Here is a 24402-nt window from a genome sequence, read left to right as displayed (position 1 = left end):
CAAACATGTGTGACATTCTGAATCTCAGAATGCTGATGAAAACTTTTAGAGACATTGATCATATCCTTCCTCAAATTGCTTAAAGTGTCTGTGCATTCCTGAATTGTTGGCAAGTGTATTTTGTTTTGCGGTACTCCATAACTGTATCCATTTTATTTATGGAAGAGCTGAGGCCGGTGCAACACAGTTAGAGTCACTGGCAGAGGTAAAAGCCATGTCTGTCTCTCTTCCAGGCTTCTTTGGCTGTGCTGGGTCTTCATTACAGCACACAGGCTTTCCTAGTTGCAGTGTGTGGGTCTCACTAGTTTCAGGGCACGGGAGTCTCCAGTTGTGGCGTGCAGGCTTCTTGGGTTATGGCTTGCAGTGTTAGTTGCCTTGTGGTGCAGGATCTTAGTTCCCTGAACAGTGATCGAACCCACATTCCCTGCATTGGATGGCAGATTCTTTACCACTGGACTGCCAGAGAAGTCTCTCTTCCAGTTTCACTAGGTTCTTTAATAAACCAAATTACACATTTAATTTGCCAAAGAGGCATGATGTCGTAGAAAGTTTTCCATGGGCTCCAGCACTGATATTCAACTTGGTTTTCTAGTGGGGAGAATGGAAAGGCTTCACAGATGAACGACTGGGCTTCACGACTGGGCTCCCTCCAAAGCTGGATTTGTTAAGACATCTTGAGATTGTCAGTGTTGGGTGGAAGGAGAATAGGATAATTTCCTTGAAATTTTCTGCTGTCTCTGAATTTCTACATAACCATTCTAGAAGATGAGGCTTTTATAACAAATGACAAAACACCCCTTGAGAAGAAAACCATTCAACTCACTATACCCTGCAGTAGCGCCCTCTTTTGAAAAGTTGTGTGTTCTTGGTGTGGGGACATCACAGAAAGAAAACAGGGAAATAGAGACCATGTATTTTCCCTCCAAACCCAGCTGGTATGTTCCCAGCACCTTCCTGCATGTGCAGTGGAGAAAAAGGAACGCCGACCTGGAACATGGAGCCAAGGAAATACAACCAGATGCTTGAGACGTGAGACTAATTAACATTTGGCCCATGTTCTTCTAATTAACTTTCCTTTGCAAGAAATACTACCCTGACTGCTCCCCCACCTCCAAAACACACATAACTAAACCTCCAAAACAAGGACAATAAAATGAACAAACATATCATTTCAACCCCCCTGACCCAAATCCTACAAAACTCCACAGTTTTTGGTGACAGTTTCTAATGATTTCTTGGGTGAAATACAGTATCAGTGGGTTACAGGTTTCTAGGAAGCTTTTTTGTTGTTGTTATGTAGTATGCAAAAATGGGCCAACTTGGCTGCATTTAGAGTTCATCAACCATTGCAAATGATTCTTCAAATGTTTTGGGTTTGGTAAAACCTAAAACACATTTTGCCAAGCACTTTTCCTCCTTAATTTTTCAAACTGTGTATTTTAGGGAAAATTTGATCCATATGGTTTTGATTCATTTACTCTTATATCATTGACTTTTTTTTTTCCTGTGGAGCCATTTGATATCCAAGAAGCTTTCTGAGCCTTTGCTGTGTTCATTTTAAGCATTTTCTTCCTTAAAAAGAGGAAGTCCTCTTTGCAACCTCAGAGGCTATAAATTTTGAGTACTCTCTCAATTCAGCAATACTTAAAAATACATTTGGTATAAATCTGGATTATTATGAACACATTATATGTTTAGAACAGATGGAGTGATTTTTGTTTCTGGTTTTATGAGTGAAACCAATGATAAAATAAGAAAATAGGCTTAAATTACAAAAAAAAGTTTTGTTTTAGACAACGTTTAACTGTTATTAATAAATCCCCATGGTAAGATCTATGCTCACAGACCTCACTGCAAATTTTGTCCAGGTCTTGGGTAAGATGTAATTGAATAACCAGTACACCTGTCCTATTTCATGGGTAATCTACTGAGGAAAGAAAAAAAAATCTCATAAAGATTTGTGTACCAGGCTTCAACATGCTTGAATGTTTGCTCACCACTCAGCACCTCAGGAACAAAGAGTATGTCTGCAGATCTCATCAAATTTATGGACCATACCTCTCTTAAGTCTGGTTGAATCATCACAGCTTTGTGGGGATGAGATGCTGTTTCTGAAACAGACCCAAGAAAGAGCAGATAGATCTTTATACTAACAAGATTGCGGTTAATGGCAGAAGACGCCAGGATCAACTTTTGTTCTTATTCATATTTTACAAAAGGAACCCTTTAACTTCACCACCCATCCAGTTGCTTTTAAAGAATAATATTAAAATTGAGATTATTAGTGTGTAATGTATGTAAATTGCATATTTGGTGTCAGCTACGCCTGTTAGGCAGCTTCTCCATTTCATGCATATATGTATTAGACTGTCGTGGTTCCATTTCAAATCAGATTTCAATTGCTCAGCACAGTTTCTTTTGACAAACATTTGTTAATCCTGAAACTTATTAGGGAGATGCATTTTAGTGTTAATATGTATACATCAAACTCAAGACTGCTTTTGATTTTGCTTGTCATTTCTTGGACCACAGTGTTCCTAATTATCTCAAATTCCTTAGCTGCAAGGCAAGATGAAGGATCTGTGTCCATCGAAGGTGTAAGGGTTTACTACAGATCAGTTTGTTATGTGAATGGGGTACCGTCCTCAAGAATGCTTGTGATGGATTCTCTTCTGTTTCCTATAGAAAGAATGTCCCTTTCATTGTGGCATGGCAATTCCTTGACCTTCTTTTGTGCTGTTGATGCATGTGAAAGCAGTAAGACTTCCCCTCGTGGCAGCTCCTGTTTCAGGAGAGCTATTTTTCTGGACATTTTGGGCACACATCCAGAAGCTACTTGATGCCAGGCCATTTGTTCTGTCCATTTCACACACAAGTTTGCAGATCCTCTGCCCTCAACTTACCTTTATCATCATGAAGGAGCAGGCAAGCAGGTGGGCTGCCACCAACTCATTTCCCAACAGAGGCACTTCTTTTCGTCTTCTTTTTTTTTTTTTACAATTTCCAGAGATTCATCGGTGGATAGAAAAGAGTGCTTTTCATTAAAGAGATTGGTTGGGTGTCAAACAAAGCCTGGAGAGAGAAAGTGGCAGCCTCTCTGAAGCTTCAGCCTCTTTCTGCTTCATTTCTAAAGCAATTCATGAGGTGCAGAAGCCTTACATGTTCATGAAGTCTCAAGGATATTTATGATCATCAATAAGCCCATTTCAGCTACACCAGAGTAGCCGCTGACCATTTGCAGATTTCCATTTTGCCATATTAAGTTTTCAAGATGTCCTGCTTGGTGGTGAAAACATTGCTGCTAATCCATTTGTTGAATCAAGGCAGGCTGTAATTGACATGGTGCCTTTGGTTTTTCTCCAAAGGCTGTGGTTGCTACCCTTAAAGAGTATGAGGAGAGCACTGGTTTATATCAATTCTAGCCACAGCCTCTTGTGTTAGTTATCCAGAGTTGAAGAATTGTGAGAGAAACAAGTCCTTGGCCAAAATCTCCCTTTTTAAGAGAAGAAAGGAGCAGCAGCCTCCAATGACTAAATCTTAACTCATGTCACTGAAATAAGCCACGAGAAAACCTTTCTTGCTGAATTAAATTTGTATGTGTATGTGAATTATATTGATTTAAATAGAAATTCTATCAGCTGCTTTCTCTTGTACATTGAACAAATCAAATGTAACAACCCCATGGTTTTTAGGTCCATTTGAATTCCGTTAGCCATCAAGGAGAAAAAATTGAGTGTGATTGCTTGGTTTATAATTAAGCTACTAGAGTAAAAAGTTTTTCTTTGTAATCAGTAAAACACAGGAAAGCCGTGCTGGATTCTAGTGTGAGGCCAACGGCCTGAATCAACCCTTTATATGTGGTTGGAATGCAACGTAAAGCTTTTAATTTATTACTGCATTCGCAAAACGGCAATATCTACAGAAATCTGAATACTTGCATATTTATTCAATTAGAGGCTGAATGTGTGCTTTGTACTGCAGACGCAGAAGACTGGATTCAGTCATTAGTTGTGTACTATTTTTTGTTGTTTTTTCTTTTTTTAAAAAAGAATCTGTCTCTGCAAAACAGTCTGGGTTCCATCAGAGGCGTATATTTTTCAATGTGTAGTATAATATTTAAAAATTACTTTTGACATTTAGCTAGAGTTCAGAGAACTAGAGTTTCTGAGATTAGTGATTGCGTTGTCTCCACTGATCAATGGAAAAGATGATAAATTTGGGAGACCCTTTGAAACAGTGCATTTTGTAGAATCAAAGGGTTGTTCCTACTCTGTAGGGAGTATTTCTTAGCTGTGAGGGGACTGCAGGTATTATTTAAAGAAATAACCGTCTTTTTTTCCCCCCATGAAATACTGACGTCTCATTTTGCCCTGCTTGCATTAAAAAGTCTAATTAGATATTTACAGATTAAAGAAACACTCTGTATCACTTCTCGGCCTTTTGGCTAAGATGAAATGTAAAAATCCTCAAAAGAAATGACCCTCTCTATGTACAATTCCACGGGAAAATTTCAAGTTCAATGTCATCCCTTTTGTGATGCTTCTAGGCAGAATTCCTTTAGTCTCTGTTGATGCCACAGTAGTGTGTTTATACCTTGTTAAAACACATACCACACTGTATTATAATATATCCATCCCCCCTCGGACCATGAGCTTCTAGAGGCATGATACTAGGTTGTAATCATCTTTGAATGCCTAGAAACCAAACAGTGTCTCATAATAAAGGCTTGTTCCCAAAGTGGGCTCTGTGGAATGGTGGTTTGAGGAAAAAAGATTTTGAATCAAAAATCTGGTAAATATTTCAGATTATATCCCTTTATCTTTCAGAGTCCCAGTGCATATTAGCCTACTAAAGGCTCTGACAAATCTTGCAGTATAAAAACATGTTTAACTTGGCATTCTCTAATTTGACTATGGATCCCTTTTGTTGAGTATCAGACCACTAAATTTTGAGGAACATTTTCTAGGAAGTGCTGAATGAAAGCAGTGGAGAGTAGAGACCCAACTCATGATTTGTCCATTTCTAGAATTGTTCTTTATATTTTTCACTAGTGAATGTTTCTTCTGTTAATGTCTGATATTATCTTCTGCTTGAATACATTGTCATCCTCTGTAGGTGACCTTAGGGGGAAAAGGGGTAATTTTAGAAAAGAAGCTATAAACTGCTTAATAATATCGATAGGTATGAAAATGATTAAAAACAGAGAATTCCTGTTTAGTGAATTGATGGCCATGTGGGTTGTAACTCATTGATCTAAGCAGGAACGCCAAAGTCAAAAGCACTAGATTGCAATACTTGACAGCCAGTTATAAGTTGTGTGTCTTGGGGCAAGCTCCTCCTTAAACTGTCTCATGTTCTGTTCCATTTTCTTGTTAAACTTGGAAGGTATTGAAAAAGAATCACCCTATAGAGCTATGCTGAGAAACATAGTACTTAAAAGAACTAAATGCATTTTGGTAAAGAGATAATACTGTTTGTTGCAATAGAGCTTTCATTATTGTTTACTTAAAAAAAATCATGTGGGCCTCTGACAAAAAAAACATGCTTTTGTTTGTTTCTATTGAAGAAGGCAAATGTGGAAGCTGAATACCATCAAAGGAAAAGCAGTTTCTTGGTGACTGGGGTATTTTCAGTTTTTCTACTTAGACATTTTAAAGGCCCAAGGACTCATAGTGGTGTCCATTCAGATTGCAGTCATTGTAATTAATATACCTGGGATCTGATACTGCCCCAACATGCATTGTACAAAAATTAGTTTTGTTTGAGTAATTCAGATCACCTGTGGCTTCCCAGGTGGCTCAGTGGTAAAGAATCTGCCTGCCAATGCAAGAGACACAGGAGACGTGGATTCGATCCCCGGGTTGGGAAGATCCCCTGGAGGATGAAGTGGCAGCCCACTCCAGTATTCTTGTCAGGAATTCCATGGACAGAGGAGCCTGGCAGGCTATAGTCCATGGGGTCTCAAAGAGCTGGACATGACTCAGTGACAGCATGCACTATAATGAAAACAAGAGGCAACCATCCTTCGTTGCATGGGGCTAAGAGTAGGGATGGGACAGGGTTGTCTTATTGTTTCCTATTCTTTTTCTTGTTTTGATTTATTGAAATGTAATACGGACATTCCCAGGTGGCGCTAGTGGTAAAGAACCTGCCTGCAAATGTAGGAGACCCAAGAGATGCAGGTTCAATCCCTGGGGGGGAAGAATCCCTGGAGAAGGAAATGGCAATCCACTCCAGTATTCTTGCCTTGAGACTCCCATGAACAGAGGAGCCTGGTGGGCTACAGTCCATAGGGTTGCAAAGAGTTGGACACGACTGAAGTGACTTAGTAAGCAAGCAATAGTGACATGAACTCATTTTTAAAAAATCAGTGGTTCTGCTTCTGTGATACTAGATAACCTCAAAGGCAGGAGAATCTGATGAATTATACTTCTCTCTCACCAATAAAGGAGAAAGTTAGCTAAAACAACAGGTACAATAGAAAGGTTTTAGAAAGCAAAGGACAATCTTAAGTAATTCTGAGTTAACTGACTGGGGAGTACTCTTTTTATCACTAAATTACAAAGATTCTATTTTGTCAAGATCTGTAGGAGCAGAGTTCATTTCTGTAGATAAAAGAACTATCTATGTACATGGGCTCTGAATCTTGCCAGCTACTTCAGGTTGCCTGGGCAATAGGAGACAGAGCCCCTGCCTATTATAATCAAGGACACAAATAAGTTTAGAGGTGAAAAAGCATCACCATGTCTTTATTGGTCCAGTGTCTCTGGCATTGTGAAGGTGGGGGGATTAAAGTAGGTAGGATTTTAACTTACTGGAATAGTAGCTTCTGATTCTTAGAAGACTGCATTCTCAGATGTTGTCCCATATGTATACAGTTGTTACAAGTTTCCAAGCATTTTAAATGAAAGTTTATTCTGCCTTAACACCAAAACCTGTGAAACAGGCCAGAAAACTCTTCTTGAAGGATAAGTTCATTCTCAGACTTTTGTGAGGCTGTGATCTGTTAACCATTTCCCATGGTTAATAGGAATAGTTTCCCTGATAGCTACTTGTTAAATCAGTATCACTTGGTCTTTTCACTTGGCTCTTTTCTCTGTCCTGAGGCCAAATCGGAAGGTCCGTTTCTGTAGTCTTTAGGCATTTAGTAGATGGAGTCTTATGACATGGGCTTTGGGCAACCACAAAAATATTTGTCTACATCACACATGGTCTGGAAGAAAGAAGAAATTTCGTTGTTGAGCTGGGCAACTTTTTCCTCCCTTAGTAGAAAATGGAATGTCTGCCTTTCAAGTTTGTGGGAGGATTGGAGATGTAGTATAACCGAGCATCCTTCTGCTTCAGAGGGGGCAGTGTTGAGGCCCTTCTTTCTAAAAGGTAATGTGGATGCTAGGTTATTGTAAGGTTGTACGAGAATCTCAAACAGAACTGGGCAGTTAGAATTCAGTAAGGTGTGCGTTTTATGAATGGTTATTAGGGTGAATCAGCCCTGCATGTCCTTGAATGAAGGCATAGTTTATAGGCAATTAGAATTTTAAACACCATTTCATTGAAGGACTGTGGAATGCCCAGGTGTAGAGCTTTTCCCTGTCTATATTTGGTTTCTTAGGTCTCAAAAGGTCAATTAATATTTAGCAAACGTGTCCAGAAGTAGTCATGAAATTAAACCAAGATATATGCTTGATTTTCCACAGTCATGTTTTTTAGACAAGTTTTTGAAACAGTGATAGGTTTGAGTACTTACTCTTCAGAGGGCTACTGTGGTGGTGAGAAATTTCCTGAAAGGAGAAGAGTTAACAGCAGGTAATGTCATTCCTCCCAGAAAGAGTTGGAGACTCTCTGTGCTAAGTGATGAATGAGGGTATCTGACCCACATGTGTTTTACATTAGAATGGAACATTGCCCTGACATCGTTAGGAGCATTTGTCAAGATTCCCTGGACAGAGCTTCTGTAAATTACATGCTGCAAATGTGTCAGGGTCAGATAAGAGGATATCATTAACTCCCTCAAGTTTACTCAGGGCTCTGTCAGTCCATCTTAATATGCTAACGGCCCACAATTTTCCTTGAGCCGTTTTGCTGTATTTTTCGTTCATAGAAGAAAAAATATGTATGCTATCCCCTGCCCCCCCCCAATATCACACATGTTCTTTTCTCATAAATCATATTAATTGTAGACATGGTCACAAAGCATATTAAATGCAGGCATGCGTAAATGAATTAAAACATATGAGAATTTTATTACAGCCCATGGTGGGTCTAACATAGTCAAATAGCAATTGTATTAACCATAAGTGTTCATTTAGGTGAAATGAGCTTTTTCTTAATGGGCTTTATTTTATTGATAATAGATGGACACGATATGATTGTCCATCATTGTCTAGAAATACACTCTATATGTATGTGTATATGTATATATGTCTCTTGCAAGCCGTTGCTATGTTAATTTTCTGCCTGCTGCTGCTGCCAGGTCGCTTCAGTCATGTCCGACTCTGTGCGACCCCATAGACGGCAGCCAACCAGGCTCCCCCGTCTCTGGGATTCTCCAGGCAAGAACACTGGAGTGGGTTGCTATTTCCTTCTCCAATGCATGAAAGTGAAAAGCAAAAGTGAAGTCGCTCAGTCGTGTCTGACCCTCAGCGACCCCATGGACTGCAGCCCACGAGGCTGATTCCATCCATGGGATTTTCCAGGCAAGAGTATTGGAGTGGGGTGCCATTGCCTTCTCTGAATTTTCTGCCTAGATTTATAGTCATCAGTGTCTAAAGAAGTCTCTGTTGCTATCCATTTGACAGTTTAGGTCTATTGAGAAAGAGATATTGCAAAGAACTGATAAAGTAAAAATCATTCTGTAACTGATCACAGACTTGGAGATTAAAGCACATGTAACACTTAAAAGTTTAGCTTATACAGTACTTACAGTGCTTTTTTCAAATAAATCTTGGAAATGTATGTACCATATGAACCACACTTGTCTGGCACTCTTACTTTTTCATCATGCATGAAACAGAGCTACTTAAAAATGTTAGCTAAGGATTAACATTAAAGAAAAATTTGAGTTGGCTAAAAATTTCATTCGAGTTTTTCTGTTTGGGTTTTTAAATGTACAGAACAACCCAAACAAACTTTTTGGCCAACAGAATAAGTAGGTATTTGGCTGGATATTTTACATGTACTAGTTTTCTTTCTGGTTAGGCAGAGGTCAGCCATGCCCTTCCCTAACTCTGGGTGGGTGAGAAGGTCATCATCCTTACCTTAAGAGAAACTCCTGCCTTAAGGCAACTTCCTTCTTACAGCTTTCAAACAGAGAGGGCAAAAAAAATCTAATTATTTAGATGCTAATCAACTGCAGGATAATTCCTAAGGCATTTGAATCTGAAGACAACATTTTCAGAAAAGTCTCCACTGTTCAAGTTTAGGTTTAGGTAATGCCTTAAAGATACAGTTGCTGAAATTTAACTATCAGATAACTTCAGTAGCACCCGTATTGAAAAATACACTTGCATAAGCATTTGGAATTTTTGTTTGGTTCTGGAAATAAATTATATCCAGATTTTAAAAGTTTAAAATCATTAGATTTTTAAGAAAAGTGTAGAAGCTATTAAAATAAAACCTCTGTATCATACAAAGCTGTAACTCACAGTGGTTTTCCAAAATGCAACTAAATGTGTATTAGTAAATGTTAAGTTAGAAGAACATCTGATTACTTAAGAGCAAAAAAGAAAATAAAGACATGAACCAGGATTCCTGGTAAGGAAAAAAGAAGTGCCTAGACGTACACCATAATATGCTAAATCATTTTAGATTTCTGATAAGCTCTAAGCACTTTTAACTGATGGCAAAATCATAACACGTAAGCCAAGACAAATATTTTCCAGACACATTGTTTTAAATGTAAATCTTAATTTGGCTCACAGTTTTTTTTTTTTTAATCTTTTATATTTAATCTTACAATAGGAAAATTAATTCAAGAAATACGGCATGAAGCAATTGTAAAGTTAGTTTTTCCTGAACCATATAATCTTCCAATCAAGATATAAACAACCTATTTGGAATTCTGAAACTTGAGAATGAGTTTAAAAGGATCTTCAAAAAAGCTTCTAATAATGGGAATGACTAAGGAACCGGCAGAAGTCCCAGTTGATGATTCTAAGGTTTGAATTGATTTTTAAAGGTTGTCCATAAAACAATTTAGAAATGACATCTGGGAAATATTTACCAATATATTTAATAGATTTTTTTTTATATGCTTCACCTTAGAGTTGTACTCAACTAAAAGTTAAAAAAAAATCCTCCTCCTATCTCCCTTCCCAAGGAGACAGACAGATATCTTTAGAAAAGGAATAATTTTCTTGTTCATTGCTGTTCCTAGACTTATCTGACATTTAATAAGAATATGACTGGTGTTCAGTTGACAGAACTGAGTAGCCCTGAGTATTTTTTTTTCTTTGAAATTATTTGTGAAAACCAGGCGATTGTGTTTCTTCTATCTCAAATTAAAAAATAAAATCAGGCAAAAATGGCCTGTAGTAGAAATACCTTACTGATAGCTTATGAGGAAAAAACCCCACTTTGCAACCAGTGAAGATTTTATTTTAGGCTTTGAATTACAATTTGCTATAGGAAAAACATTTATGAAAAAGATCCTGACAATATTCTTTAAAATATGACTGGAAGACATTCTGTGACCATATTGGGGGAGTTCTAAGAAGTTCGTTTCCCAACTTTGTGCAGCAAAAAGAAATTTCCATAGCTTCCCTTGAACCACATGGAATAGTACAATTGCTTTCAAAGAAACGTACATAAAAGTGTAATAGGACCCTTCCACAGAGAATTGAGGTTTTAAACTATGTTAGGGGAAAGTAATACATTTTGTATTGATATAGTTATTTTTCTTTCCTAACACAGATTTCCTTTTTGATTTTTAAATAAGAAGTTAGTAAAATGATGTATATACATCTCACATTTTCTCAGCATGACACATTGAAATTAATTGTGTTAGTTATCATCATTCATTAGCTTCCATTTCAGAGCAAATGTAGGGTCGTATTAGTGCTTCTTTCTCCATCTTTATACAATTCCTGAGAAAGAAGTTATGGTTACAATGTGTGACTATCTCAATGGAAAGAAAAACTCATGGGAGACTATCTGTCTCTTGGGCTTGCTCAGGGAAGTCAAAGGGATAATGGGTCTCTGGTCCTCTTTATTTCCTCACATTAGCCTCTGGAAATATTGGGCTGCTGAGCTAAGGGCAGCTGCTGAGATAGGAGCTGTCACTAGTTTCCGGTGTGTGACATTGGTAATAGCGACAGGAGGACCTAACAAGCATCCTTCTTGTTCCATTCACACAGCAGTCACTCCTCCTGATTGGATCAGGACCCAGGATGTCTTCAGGATACTGTGCCCTGGCACCTTTAAGGAACTCTCTTTCCTTTGCCCTAGAATATGGCCTTGGAGATAATATCGTATCTTCTCCATCCATCAGTAGATAATGTTTCAAGGTCTTCCTGTCCTAAGGTATTTTCTAATTCAGCAACTCCAATAAGTTGCTACAAAAACAGCATAAGTTGAATTTTGCTTCTCGGAAGGACTCATTTCTTCTCTTTTAGGGTCTTCATGTATTTTTCCCCACGGACAAAGTTATTACTGCCTTCAAAGTTTTGTAAACAAAAGATACATGGCAGAGGATTAAAAAGCTTATCACAAAAATGTACATATAGCTCATGGGAGAGTGGGCACGTTTTGAATAAAATTCTGCTCTTACTCTTCACCTGTAATGGTACATAGAGTGTACCATTTCTTCCTTAAAGTGATATACCATTAACAGAATTTCAAGTAGTAGCTTCATGAAGAACACTATTAAAAATATATTTCTTTTTTATCCAGTAACACTGTATATTTTTCTTCTCTGATTTGATATAGTTACAAAGTTGCTTTTCCTAAGTGCTTTTTGCAAAAAGCTTAGCACAGATTATTTACACAGTAAAATATTTGTGCCCTGTGTTAAAATCCCCTTTCATTAAAAATATCATTCTTAAAATTTTATTTTTTATTTTTTATTGGAGTGTAGTTGATTAACAATGTTGTGTTAGTTTCAGATGTATAGCAAAATTATTCAGGTATACCTATAGCTATATTTATTCTTTTCCTATTTAGGTTATTACAGTGTATTGATCTCTATGGCGGGTCTGTGTTGGTTATATATTTTAAATATAGCAGTGTGTATATATCAATCTCAAACTTTCAGTCTATCCCTCCCTGCCCACACTTCCCTTCTAGTAGCTGTAAATTCATTCTCTAAGTCTGTAAGTCTATTTTTATCTTGTAAATAAGTTCACTGTATCATTTTTTAAGATTCTTCATATCATCTGATACTTGTCTTTCTCTGACTTACTTCACTTAGTATGATAATCTCCAGGTCTATCCATGTTGCTGCAAATGGCATTATTTCATTCTTTTTAACAGTTGAGTAATATTCCTTTGTATATATGTACCACATTTTCTTTAGCTGTTCATCTGTCCATGCACATTTAGGTTGCTTTCATATCTTGGCTATTGTAAATAGTGCTGCAATGAACACTGGGGTGCATGTATCTTCTTGAACTATGGTTTTCTCTGGATATATGTCCAGGAGTGGGATTGCTTTTGTTTTTAAGGAATCTCCATACTGTTTTCCATAGTGGCTGTACCAATTTACATCCCCATCAACAGTGTAGGAGGGTTCCCCCAAATGGTACATTTTTAATATTTTTATTTTCCTTATCCACTCTTGTCCATTAGGCTGGCATACAAGGAGGTACTCCTGATTTGAAAGGATTGTGTTTGGTACTGAGCAACTTCTGTTTTAAAGACTTTTTTCTTCTAATAGACATTAGTAATTTGGGCTAAAAGAAAATATTTAATAAATTAGTATATCAACTGACCTTTACAAAATTTCCCAACATATCATAAAATCACCTATATGAACTCAAAGAGAGGGGAAAAAAAAAAACAACCCCCCAAAAAAACCCTTGTATAGGTGGAAGAACATTCAGGAAATAAATGCCTTTTGCATTATGTTTAGGTTTTTTTAAATGAGAAAATGAAGTAATCAACTTACTGTAGATAGTATTATATGAGAGCCCAAGTTCTGGTGACTTTCATCCTCCTAGAGCTGGGAATCCTATTGATTCTTCCTTTACTTTGTGACTCTCATTTTCCTTAATCCCCAAGAAAACAGAACTGTGCTCTGAAACACGTAATTATTTTTTTGAATATAATTTTAGAGATTTTGAAAATTTTCAAGCTCAAGAAAATTTAGATCCCTTGGAATGTCTTTTAAAATTTGGGAACCACTGTGTTGCTTGCCCTACACTGGCCCCCCTGCCCATCGGCTCACACATCTTACACGAGAACTCAAGTGAAGGGAGGCAAGGAAATGGAGCACAGAGACTTGGGTGTGTGGAGAAGGGGGAGCTGAGGAGGACTGGAGGAGGAAAGCGTGATCCATAGAAGGTGGTGAACAGATTCTCTTTTGTTTTCTTACCCCTTCCCTCCCTTTTTTTGGTCTTTTGGGGCTAATTGAAGATGGATCAGTTTAAAGCTTTGTTTCAAGAAGATTTCGTTTAGCTATGAGGATTATGCAAACCCTTCCCAAAGGGGATTGTGGCCTCACTGGTTTTGGAATCTAATTTAGGAAGCTTTCTGGAATGCAAGATTCACCCCTCCCTCCTGCACCTCCATCCAGGATTCTGTGGCCTGAATTACCTTAGTGGGTAACAGAGGCCTCTAGTCAAGGTTGAGTTCCATTACTGCCCTCTTGTCGTGCTTTTATTTGTCGTTTTCATCTCCATATGCTTCAGACTTCCTAAAATACAGAGGGACTAGGATGGAAGTATTGTGCCGTGGTGGGCCCCTGCATTGAAATACTTTGTGAGCAGGTGAAGCTCTTTACCCAGCAGTCTGTTTCTTCTGCGATTGCTTTTTGAGCCCTGCCACCGACTTGTACGAAGTTGAGAAAAATCACTTCTGTTCTTGGGTGGCAGTTTTCCAGCTGCAAAATTAATTATCCACTTGCTTCCATCACAGTGTGTTGTAAGGGTCAGCAAGCCTGAGTTTGTGAAACTCGTCACCGTGCTAATCAGAAAGTTGTTCTGTTATTACAGTTTTGTTTTTTTAAAAGTTCGCTTGCTCTCCAGGGTTATTTAAAAAGCCAAACGGACTTCTTATAATATGTTTGCATTTCAGGCTTTTTTTTTTTTGGACACTTCTTATGAAAATGTTAGTTTGGAGAAGAAATGAAAGGATTAGGTAAATGGAGGAAGTTATTTGAAGAATCATCTGCCTGATAAGTGTTAAGAACTGTTAGGGGCTGAGAATATAAGAATCAGTAGTTCACTCCTCTCAGAACACTCACAATTCAAAGTAGGCGACCAAGTGTTAATTGCACAGTAAGAAGGATGGGGAAAACACAAGGGAATGTCAGAGGAGTACTTTATTTCTAACTACTGAAGGATGGCCAACATAAGGAAAGTAATTTTCTTGAGAGGGAACGCTATGAAAAAAGACAAAGATCTCAAAATACACAAAAAGAATTTGATTTAGATTCATGTCACTTAAAAACAATAAAAGCAAATGCCTGTTTAAAATGACACGTGACACTCCCAGTTATAACATGGTTAAACATTATTCAAAATGAACAGTTACAATTTCTCCCTTCTTCCATCCTTCTGTCCCTGTGTCCCTCCTTCCTTGAATTTCCAGCCTGATCTTATCACTAGGGGCATGGTGTCCGCTCTCTTCCACCCTCTCTCCTACTTTTGAAACTGCAGTCCGATGTTATCACTGGACATGATGTAATAGCTCTGCCACTTTGAATTGAGGTTACCCACTTCGGGACGGCCCTCTCACAGCAGATTTCCAAAGAAATCAAACTTGGCCTTTTCCAGTTATCCCTTCAGCTACAGGCTAGGGTCTGGTCCTTCCTGCATTCTCACTTCTTCCCCATCTGCCTGTTTATTTTAGGTAATGGGACTTCTGACCAACCACGGCGGGGTACCCCATCAACCCCAGACTGACTACGCACTCTCGCCTCTCACTGGGGGCCTGGAACCTACCACCACGGTGTCGGCCAGCTGCAGTCAGAGACTAGATCATATGAAGAGCTTGGACAGTCTGCCGACTTCTCAGTCTTATTGTCCACCCACCTATAGCACCACGGGCTACAGTATGGACCCTGTCACGGGCTATCAATATGGGCAGTATGGACAAAGTAAGCCTTGGACTTTCTAGGGAGTGATTATTCCTGGAAGAGTGAAACACTTTAACTCTTCCTGGAGAAAGGGGAGCTGCCAACATGATTAAGCCTTCCATCCCGGTATCAATTTTGTGGCAAAGCCAGCTGGTTGTTCCAGCAAGGGCTTCCTTGTATAATTATTTTCTTAACTGATGTCAACAACCTCTTGCGGTTATTAATTGCTGAGACGTGAAAGCTGATTGCCACTAGGTAAAACACAAGTGTTGGCCCAAACGAAATAACCCCTGGCATTAGAAACACATGTTCTTAATGAGGTCAGCTCAAGGATCATATGGGGTATAATCCCCAGGACACAGAGTTCTGTCAAACTTGTCTCAGGAATAAAAATATTAGTCTCGATCCTTTGATACCCCGGTATTAAATATGACATTGTCAGCCTGTAGCTGATTTTACCCCTTGCTGTGAATTGTCCCAGCCTGACCTGAAAAGCTGCGTGTGTTTCCTTACAGGTGCCTTTCATTATCTCAAGCCAGATATCGCATAAGTGAACTGTCCACTTGGAGCGTAAACTGGCCCTGTTTCCGGTCTCCACAGCCTAGACATGAAGAATCTTCTCAGAAAAAAAAAAATTACCCTCTTGGGGGGGCAGTCTCGACAGGAGACAAAGGAGAATGATTGATTTTCTTTCTCCAGTAGTTGGTTTCAAATTCTTTTGAACGTGTCGAACAAAAGCAGTGGAGAAAAGGAAGATCCGGAACAATAAAAGACAAATGCAACATTTTAAGGCAATGATTTAACATGGCTACACATCAAATATCCCAACTCTAGTGCAGATGATCAAGGAGCTAAAACATTCCATTTGTGTGTGTGTGTGTGTGTGTGTGTGATTTATTTTAACTGGTTTGGGTAAGCAGAACATTCTGAAAATATAGTCGGAGAAGAAAGTAGAACAAGTTTGACGTCCGATGCTGACACTTCGACAACTTTAAAACTGCTCGCTCCATGAAGCAGGAACGGAGGAGTCTTTGACACACTGGAAATGGATATAAGAATAAGTGCCACAGTTTTTAGGAAGTTAGACTAGATGTAAAGGACGTCCCCAATAAATTATTTGTTATCTTACCCTCATCTGTAATTCGGTTGTCAATATACGTCCTGGGTGGACACGTCTTGCTAACAGGATGGGAGGGTGGGGAAATCCAGGAGGAAAGCTTGTTTTCTTTCTCAGTGTGGAAGAGGTGTGTGACATTTGCCCAGTTTATTTTCATTCGGAAGCCAACCTTGGGTGGGGGTGGGGGGTGGGGTGAAGAAGTGGTGTGCATTCCCATAGCTGCTTATCAGAGTGCAATACTGTGTACCTCACGGTTGCTTTGGCAAAGTCCAGGGCCCTAGAAACAGAAGCAGAATTCTATTTTTGCAGGTGCTTTATTTTTCGCAGCCCATGATTCATTGTGGTAGAATGCAGTGACGTTTGCCATTTGCTGGACAACCAACACCCGGCTTGCCCCTTTTGATGAGAGAACATGTTCGAGAATAATCCTTGTTAAATGACTACGTTTACATTCTTCTCTTTTCTATGAAAGGCAGGGCAGCAATACTGATGTCCATGTTGGCTCTCATATACTTTTAAATTATACAATAATATCCAATATGGAAAGGTGATAGGAACTGAGGTTTACATATGTTTGTGTGGTGACATTTTAGAATGTCAATAAATTTGTTTTTTGAGATGTTCAGAGGAACAGGATGGTGGAAGGCAGTGTTATTTATTTCTTTCTATTCTTGGAACCATGAATGAGGTAGGCACAAATACATTCCTTTTAGAGTTAAGAACTATGATGTAGTGCGTTAGTGAGACTAGACATAGTACTGAGTTTAGTTCCTACGTTGGTCTTAGGGGGTGATGGATCGAGAGAAGAGCTATCTTCATGTTGCAGCCTCAACCAACAACAATGTGTTGTAAAAATGTCTTTCCTGTAAAAAAGTGCAGTAAATATTTACTATTTATAATGAATAAACAGTTATGAAAAACTTGCCGAACATTGATTTTTTTGGGGGGAACTGGTGAATGCAGTATTAATAACAATGTGGAAATGTAGAATCATCAAAGCTTATGCTTCACTTCTAATCTAATTCCTTTTAGATTAAACCAGCAGTCCCCACCCTTTTTGGCACCAGGGATTGATTTCATGGAAGACAATTTTTCCACGGGCCAGGTAGGCAGAGGGCATGGTTTTGGGATGATTCTCTTGAGGAGCACATACCTAGATCCCTTGCATGCTCAGTTCACAGTTGGGTCCATCCATGCTCCTATGAGAATCCAATGCCATCACTGATCTGACAGGAGGTGGAACTTAGACAGTCTTGTGAGCCATGGGGAGTGGCTATAATACAGAGAAGCTTCGCTTGCTAGTCTACCATTCACCTCCCACCATGAGGCCTGGATCTTAAAAGTCCATGGTCTGGAGGATTCCCTGGAGAAGGAAATGGCAACCTTCTCCAGTATGCCTGCCTGGAGAATCCCATGGACAGTAGTGGGCTCCACTGTCCATGGGATTCTCCAGGCAGGCATACTGGAGTGGGTCGCCATTTCCTTCTCCAGGGAATCTTTCTGACCCAGGGATCGAACCCATGCCTCTTATACCTGCTGCATTGACAGGCAGGTTCTTTACCACTAGTGCCACCTGAGAACAAATCATCTGAGCTCGTTGTTAAAAACTCCAAGGACTCACAGTACTGTAGATAAAATGTCCAAATTCTTTAAATACCTTAAGGTCTTTTAAGCACAGACACTCATCCTTCCAAGTCAATATGTTTCCCCTTTTTCTGACAATTCTTTATTCCAAAAATAATACAAGGAGAGGAAGGTAATCCTTACTGGATGCCTACTCCTGTAATCTAGCTTAATCTTCACAAAATCCTGTGAGATGGCCATTATAAGCCCCAATTTATAGATAAACGGACTGAGGTCCAGAATTGTACATCAGTTTGGGTGAGGTCACACACCATCAGAAACAGCAGAAGCAGACTTTGACTTCCATTCAAACTGGTGGTGGAACTGTTTGTTACTATATCTCTGCAAATCCTGCTTGCAGTACTCACTTCATTATGTCAACCTATCCTAACGCCAAACTCAAGTTGAAAACAAAGTACTTAAAGGAAAAATCATTCACTCCCAACACACGAGAGAAATGCTACCAGGCCGTGGGATTACTCAATACAAACTGATCTTACATATCACTTTCCCTTCCTTCCTGATCTCAGAACTTGCCATATGTGGCTCATACCTCTTTTTGATACTTCTTTATGCCCTTCTCTTATTTCTACATGTCTCTGAGATCTGTTACTCTGCTTGTATTTCTTATGTTGAAAGTCTCTATAGATCATTTTCCCCTGACTTCTTTTGGCATCTAATCCATCTCCAGGGTATCGGGGCTCTGATTTCCCCCAGTCCTAACCCTAGTTGGGGTCCCTACTCTCACCCTCTGGGACAGGCAGCCCTCAGGACTTTGAACTCTCAGCATTCAACTGAGTACAAACTTGGCTTTGTGTGAAGCGCTTCCCCTTTGTCCGTGTAGTTATACACTTTGATCTAAAAACCTTAAATGTAAAAACTGAAATTTAGAGCTTAAAATTATTAAACAGTGGAATATGAATATTAACTGCTGAGTCATTCCTTGACAGCAATTTTCCTAGAAACTGACACATTTTGCTCTTGTGATGGAAACAAACATATTGCTTTAGGCTTTTAATTAGCCCAGTTTGAAATGCATGTTCACACACACTTAGATATTTGGAGAACATCCTTTGTTAGAAGGGATCTTCATTAGTGTTGGCATACAGAACCAGTGTAATTGACCAGGTCACTGGTTGTGAATTTAGAAAGAGACTTAAATGGGGGCAGGATGGATTAATTAATGCCCTTTGTGTGGACATGCCATGGATGAATCACTCCTCAAAGTACATAATTGCTCTATGGAACCAGAACCGAGATCTCTTTGGAAGGAAATCCATTTTGGCGGTGAAGATTTGGGCCTCAATCATTCTGATAATCTGGTTTTTTGGTGTCTAATCATTTATGAGTAAGAAACATGAAGTCGCTTCAGTTGTGTCAGATTCTTTGTGACCCTATAGGCTGTAGCCCACCAGGTTCCTCTGCCCATGGGATTCCCCAGGCAGGAATATTGGAGAGGGTTTCCATGCCCTCCTCCAGGGGAACTTTCTGACCCAGAGATATAACGTGCATTTCTTGGGCCTTCTGCATTGGTAAGCAAGGCCTTTACCACTAGCGTCACCTGGGAGTAAGGAGAGCTGGCATCAGACATCAACAAATGACAAGTGGCAATATTTACACAAGGAGATCCAGAGGTCTTGGACAAGCCTTGGCCTTGGGCAAGCACTCATGGACCTTCAGTCAGTGTTAGATGATATACGAGAAGATAGGAATAAAGAACTCGATTTAGGGTTCTTGCCAAATGCCAGTGATATAAGCTAGTTCTATCTTTTTCATAGACCCACTCCTTGGTATTCCTGATAGGTACCCAAGTACCTAGTCCCACGTGTGTCCCCAAATGAGTACTCAGTGCCTGCCTGTTGAATAAATAAATGAATGAAGAGTGTCTCAAACTATCCCAACGTGATCTTCTGAAGGAGGATCTCCCCCTCAAGGGTGTGTGAATTATAGTAGGAATGGAATCAGTTAGGGACAGGCTTTATTCAGGACGAAGAGTAGCTCTTAAAACATTTTCTACTTAAGTACGGAAAGTAAGGAAGAATGTAGACATATTGGTGGGTGGATGAGGAGACCACGAAGATGCAGGAGTTCACCTCCGCTGCGTCTGTGTTTCCTGAAGCTGAGCACAGTGGGAGGAGGCAGACATTTAAAACAGCTTCGCGGAGCAGTGAGGGACCTGTCATGGGACACAGACAGGATGTGGAGCAACCTTGAGCACCCAGGAGAGGGCAGGATGACTTTGTTCAGCTGTGCTTTGTGGCTCACGCACGGGGACTGAGTGGACGGGAGACTGGACTGGTTCTTTTAGGGGGATTTGCAGCATCGCCCGTTAGGAAAGTCTGCTGGAGAGGATGGAAGAGGCTAAGTCTTGCAGGGCCCTGAAGGGGCCTGCACTCTTAAGAGCTTCCTCCTTAGTACCTATGAGACTGCTAGACTCGGATTTTTTTTTAATTGAGGTATAATTGCTTTGCAGGGTGTTAGTTTCCGCTGTACAATGAAGTAAATCGCCATATGTATATTTATCTCCCCTCCCTCCTGAACCTCCCTCTCCTAGGTCATCACAGAGCACCGAGCACGAGCTCCCTGTGCAAGTTCCCTGTAAAATAGCTGTCTTACACCTGGTAGTGTTTTAAAGCAGGGGGAAATACAATCAGACATACATTGTTGGAAAGGTCATTTTGGAAAGCTGTCTTTTGGTGCTGGGGATGAGAACTGAAATGGGATCCACTGCACACCGGAGAAGAGATGACATCTCTGCCTAGAGATTTCAGAGATACATAGAAAATGGACCCCAAGCTCCTAGACTTGACAGGGTTACAAAGTATAGGGGACAATCTTCTGAGAAAACCATTCTCCCATACCTTTGCATCCTCACGTCTTTAAGAATGACATACTGCTCTAAAAGTAGTTTTCTGAAGGCAGTGTAGCCTAATGCTATAGATTTTAAGAATGCTAGACCTAGGTTTTAAATTCTCCATTGGCAATTAAAAAATTTGTGCTGCTAATAAGTCATCTAATTTCTCTAAACTAATTTAAATTACTCTAAAGAACAAAAAATGGTGATGATTTCTTTACTGGACTCTATAGAGGGTTAAATGGTATCTTGAATATGCCTGGCAGATGGTGGGCAATGAATAAATCTTAGCTATTGATTTTATTAGTTAATCACCTTGGTCATAATATGTAGATTATAAAATGTGCTCCTGGACTTTTAACTTCCACAATAACCTAGCCAAGTTGCTAAAATAATGAGGAATTATTTTTAATGACTATGAATAGAGAAGTCAAAAAATAGCTCTTTTATGTGAATATAACTTATTGAGAAGACATATTCATAGTTTCTTTTTTTCTTTGCCATATATGGTCATGGTTTTTAAATGATTCTCTCTTATCACTGAGAGTTCCCAAAATAATGAGACTGAAGTCACAAACAAGAAAATAATAAGCTGACCCTCTGCTCCAAAAAATTCTTACTGATGATGGCTCATCTATCAGGGCAATTTTTGTCATGGTAAAACAGGTATGTTTCTAACATGCAAAGGAAGTACAGTAAAGGTCAGTCAGAGACAGTGGTCTCTAATACATGTTTATACACAGAGGGCTATCTCATTGCAAGATTAACACTTAACAGTGTATGATGGCAGTGAGGAGCAGTTATTGGGGATATCAGGGTTTTGGGAGGAGAAGCATTTCTCATTCTTTTGGGTTTAGATTTTATAGGAACGTGTATTTGTCAGGGGAGAAAGAGTGAGTGAATTTTTGCAGGCACAAGTCTGGGGACTTTTAACCTCATGATCCAGGGCAGGAGGTGGTTTATTGTTTGATGACCTAAATGGTGGTTCCCATCTCTCTTCTTGGCTGAAAGAGCCCCAGCTTCTTTCAATCGTGTTGCAGTCAGATACTGGGGTCAGTAGAACCCAGTGAAATCCAGGGCATAGATGGGGAGGGAAGAATCACTGGGTTCTAGCAATACCACTGACACACTCTTGAGATGACAGTGAGGCAAATGCTCAATATTATGCAACAGTTAGAATGTGAACTGGGAGCCATTGAGATCTGAGTTCTAACCCTTTTATTCATTTATTTGGTAAACACTCCTTGAGAGTCTTCTGCCAGCCAGGAATTGTTTTATTGTCTATGATGTTTTGTTCAACAAATAGTGGTTCCTGATTTCAGAAGCTCATGTAGGGAAGGTAGATGTACATGAATAAAGAAGCAAACGCATAGGGCTTCCCTTGTAGTTCAGTGGTTAAGAATCCATTTCTGTCAATGCAGGGGACACTGCTCGGGGAAGATCCCACATACCACAGAGCAATGGAGCCCAATCGCTGCAACTCCTGAAGCCCACGCACCCTAGAGCCCACGCTCTGAAACAAGAGACGCCACCACAATGGGAAGCCCGCACACCACAACTAGCGAGTAGCCCCTTCTTGCCACAACTAGAGAAAGCCCACATGCAGCAACAAAGACCAAGTGCAGCCAAAATAAATAAATAAATGAAAGAAGAAGCAAACATATAATTAGAAATCGTGCTGAGTGTTGGGAAGGAAAAGAATCAGATGCAAAGAGAGATTAACAGGACCAACTTAGACTGAGCCTTTAGGGAAGATCCGGCAGAAAATGAGAAACAGTGACTCTTGGGAAGGGAATAGCGAAATTTTCTGAACAGAGGGTGCAGCAATTGTGATGGCCTGGGTGTGAGAATGAATTTTGCTTGTTTGAAGTACTGAAATTAGGTCCTTGCATATGGTATGCAGAGTGGAAAAATGAGGCTGGCCTGGGCTGGGTCATGCCAGGGCCCCTACTGGCCACGGTAAGGGGCTTAGATTTGATTCTGTATGCAGTGGGAAGGGACTGAGGACTTTCAAGCAGAGGAAGGACAGTATCTAATTTTCATCCTTCATGGAGGACGTGTTGGAGGGATGCGGGACTGGAGATCCTGGGAGGTAACATAGTGAGACTTGACTCGTATGTGTTGTCCTGGAAAGAGTATGGCTGTGAATACCTAGATGTGGATTTCAATACTGATTCAATCTCCTATAATTATTTACTTATTCCCTCCAAGCAATAGCTTGTCTGAGCTGCCATTCTCAAAATTAAGTGAATAAGTATTCATAGGATAGTGAGATTAATTGAGTTAATTCTATGTGTTTCAACACAGACTTGCATAAAGTGAACTTCCAAGAAATGTTAATTCTCTTTCCATCCCCACTGGGAGTAGATAAAGGACCTGATACTCTACTTAGTGAAGATGTGTGTGTGTGTGTGTGTGTGTGTGTGTGTGTGTGTGTGTGGCACTGAGGCCAATGGGTTGATGAAAGTAAAACAAAGAAAAGATATTACTGCTTTCCTTACCTGGTCTATTGTACGTGTGTATTCTCAGTTGCTCAGCTGTGTCCAACATTTGTGTGGGCCCATGGACTGCAGCCCACCAGACTTTTCTGTCCATGGTATTTTCCAGGCAAGAATACTAGAGTGAGTTGCCATTTCCTCCTCCAGGAGATCTTCCCAATCCAGAGATCAAACCTGTGTCTCTTGGGTCTCCTATATTGGCAGATAGATTCTTTACCACTGTACCACCTGGGAAGCCCCCAGTCTATTATAGGGGTAGCAATGTCTGTTAGTATTCACAACATTAAAAATTATGTTTTCATTGTAAAAATACTAACGGACCATTAAAAAAAATTAGAAACCATAGAAAAGTAGAAAGATTTTTTTAAGAAAGCTTACCTAAATTAACAGAAAGTAAAAGTTGCTCAGTTGTGTCTGACTCTTTGCGACTCCACAGACTGTACAGTCAATGGGATTCTCCAGGCCAGAATACTGGAGTAGGTAGTCGTTCCCTTCTCCAGGGGATCTTCCCAACCCAGGGACTGAACCCAAGTCTCCCACATTGTAAGCAGATTGTTTACCAGATGAGCTACCAGGGAAGCCTGAAGTCCAAAGAATTGATGCTTTTGAACTGTGGTGTTGGAGAAGACTCTTGAGAGTCCCTTGGACTGCAAGGAGATCCAACCAGTCAATGGTAAAGGAAATGAGTCCTGAATATTCATTGGAAGGGCTAATGCTGAAGCTGAAGCTCCAATACTTTGGCCACCTGATGTGAAGAACTGACACGTTGGAAAAGACCCTGATGCTGGGTAAGATTTTGAAGGTGGGAGGAGAAGGGGACAACAGAAGATGAGATGGTTGGATGGTGTCAACGACTCAGTGGACATAAGTTTGAGCAAGCTTCAGGAGTTGGTGATGGACGGGGACTGGGATGCCGTAGTCCATGGGGTCACAGAGAGTCGGGCATGACTGAGCAACTGAACTGAACTGAGAGAAACAGAAGCCAAACATAATCACTGGTAATATTTTGGTTTTCTTAGTCTCTTTGCACTGAGGATAATATGGCAGACAGTGTCTACTCGTTAGGGAGGCTGAAAGAAAA

At 39.9% G+C, this 24402-nt stretch overlaps 1 protein-coding gene across 2 annotated transcripts in view; it reads left to right on the top strand.

The window, feature by feature from the left end:
- PAX3 (paired box 3) overlaps window positions 1-15779 on the top strand; it is a 101531-nt gene extending 85752 nt beyond the window's left edge. For both annotated transcript variants that reach the window (XM_068968094.1, XM_068968093.1), the window contains exons 8-9: window positions 15004-15250; window positions 15745-15779. In XM_068968094.1, the coding sequence (XP_068824195.1) occupies window positions 15004-15250; window positions 15745-15779 (282 nt within the window). The remainder of the gene's footprint in view (window positions 1-15003; window positions 15251-15744) is intronic.
- The last annotated feature ends 8623 nt before the right edge of the window (window positions 15780-24402 follow it).

The sequence above is a fragment of the Capricornis sumatraensis genome, chromosome 3, assembly GCF_032405125.1.
Source record: "Capricornis sumatraensis isolate serow.1 chromosome 3, serow.2, whole genome shotgun sequence".
Lineage (NCBI taxonomy): Eukaryota > Metazoa > Chordata > Mammalia > Artiodactyla > Bovidae > Capricornis > Capricornis sumatraensis.
This window is presented reverse-complemented; position numbering and strand designations above follow the sequence as displayed.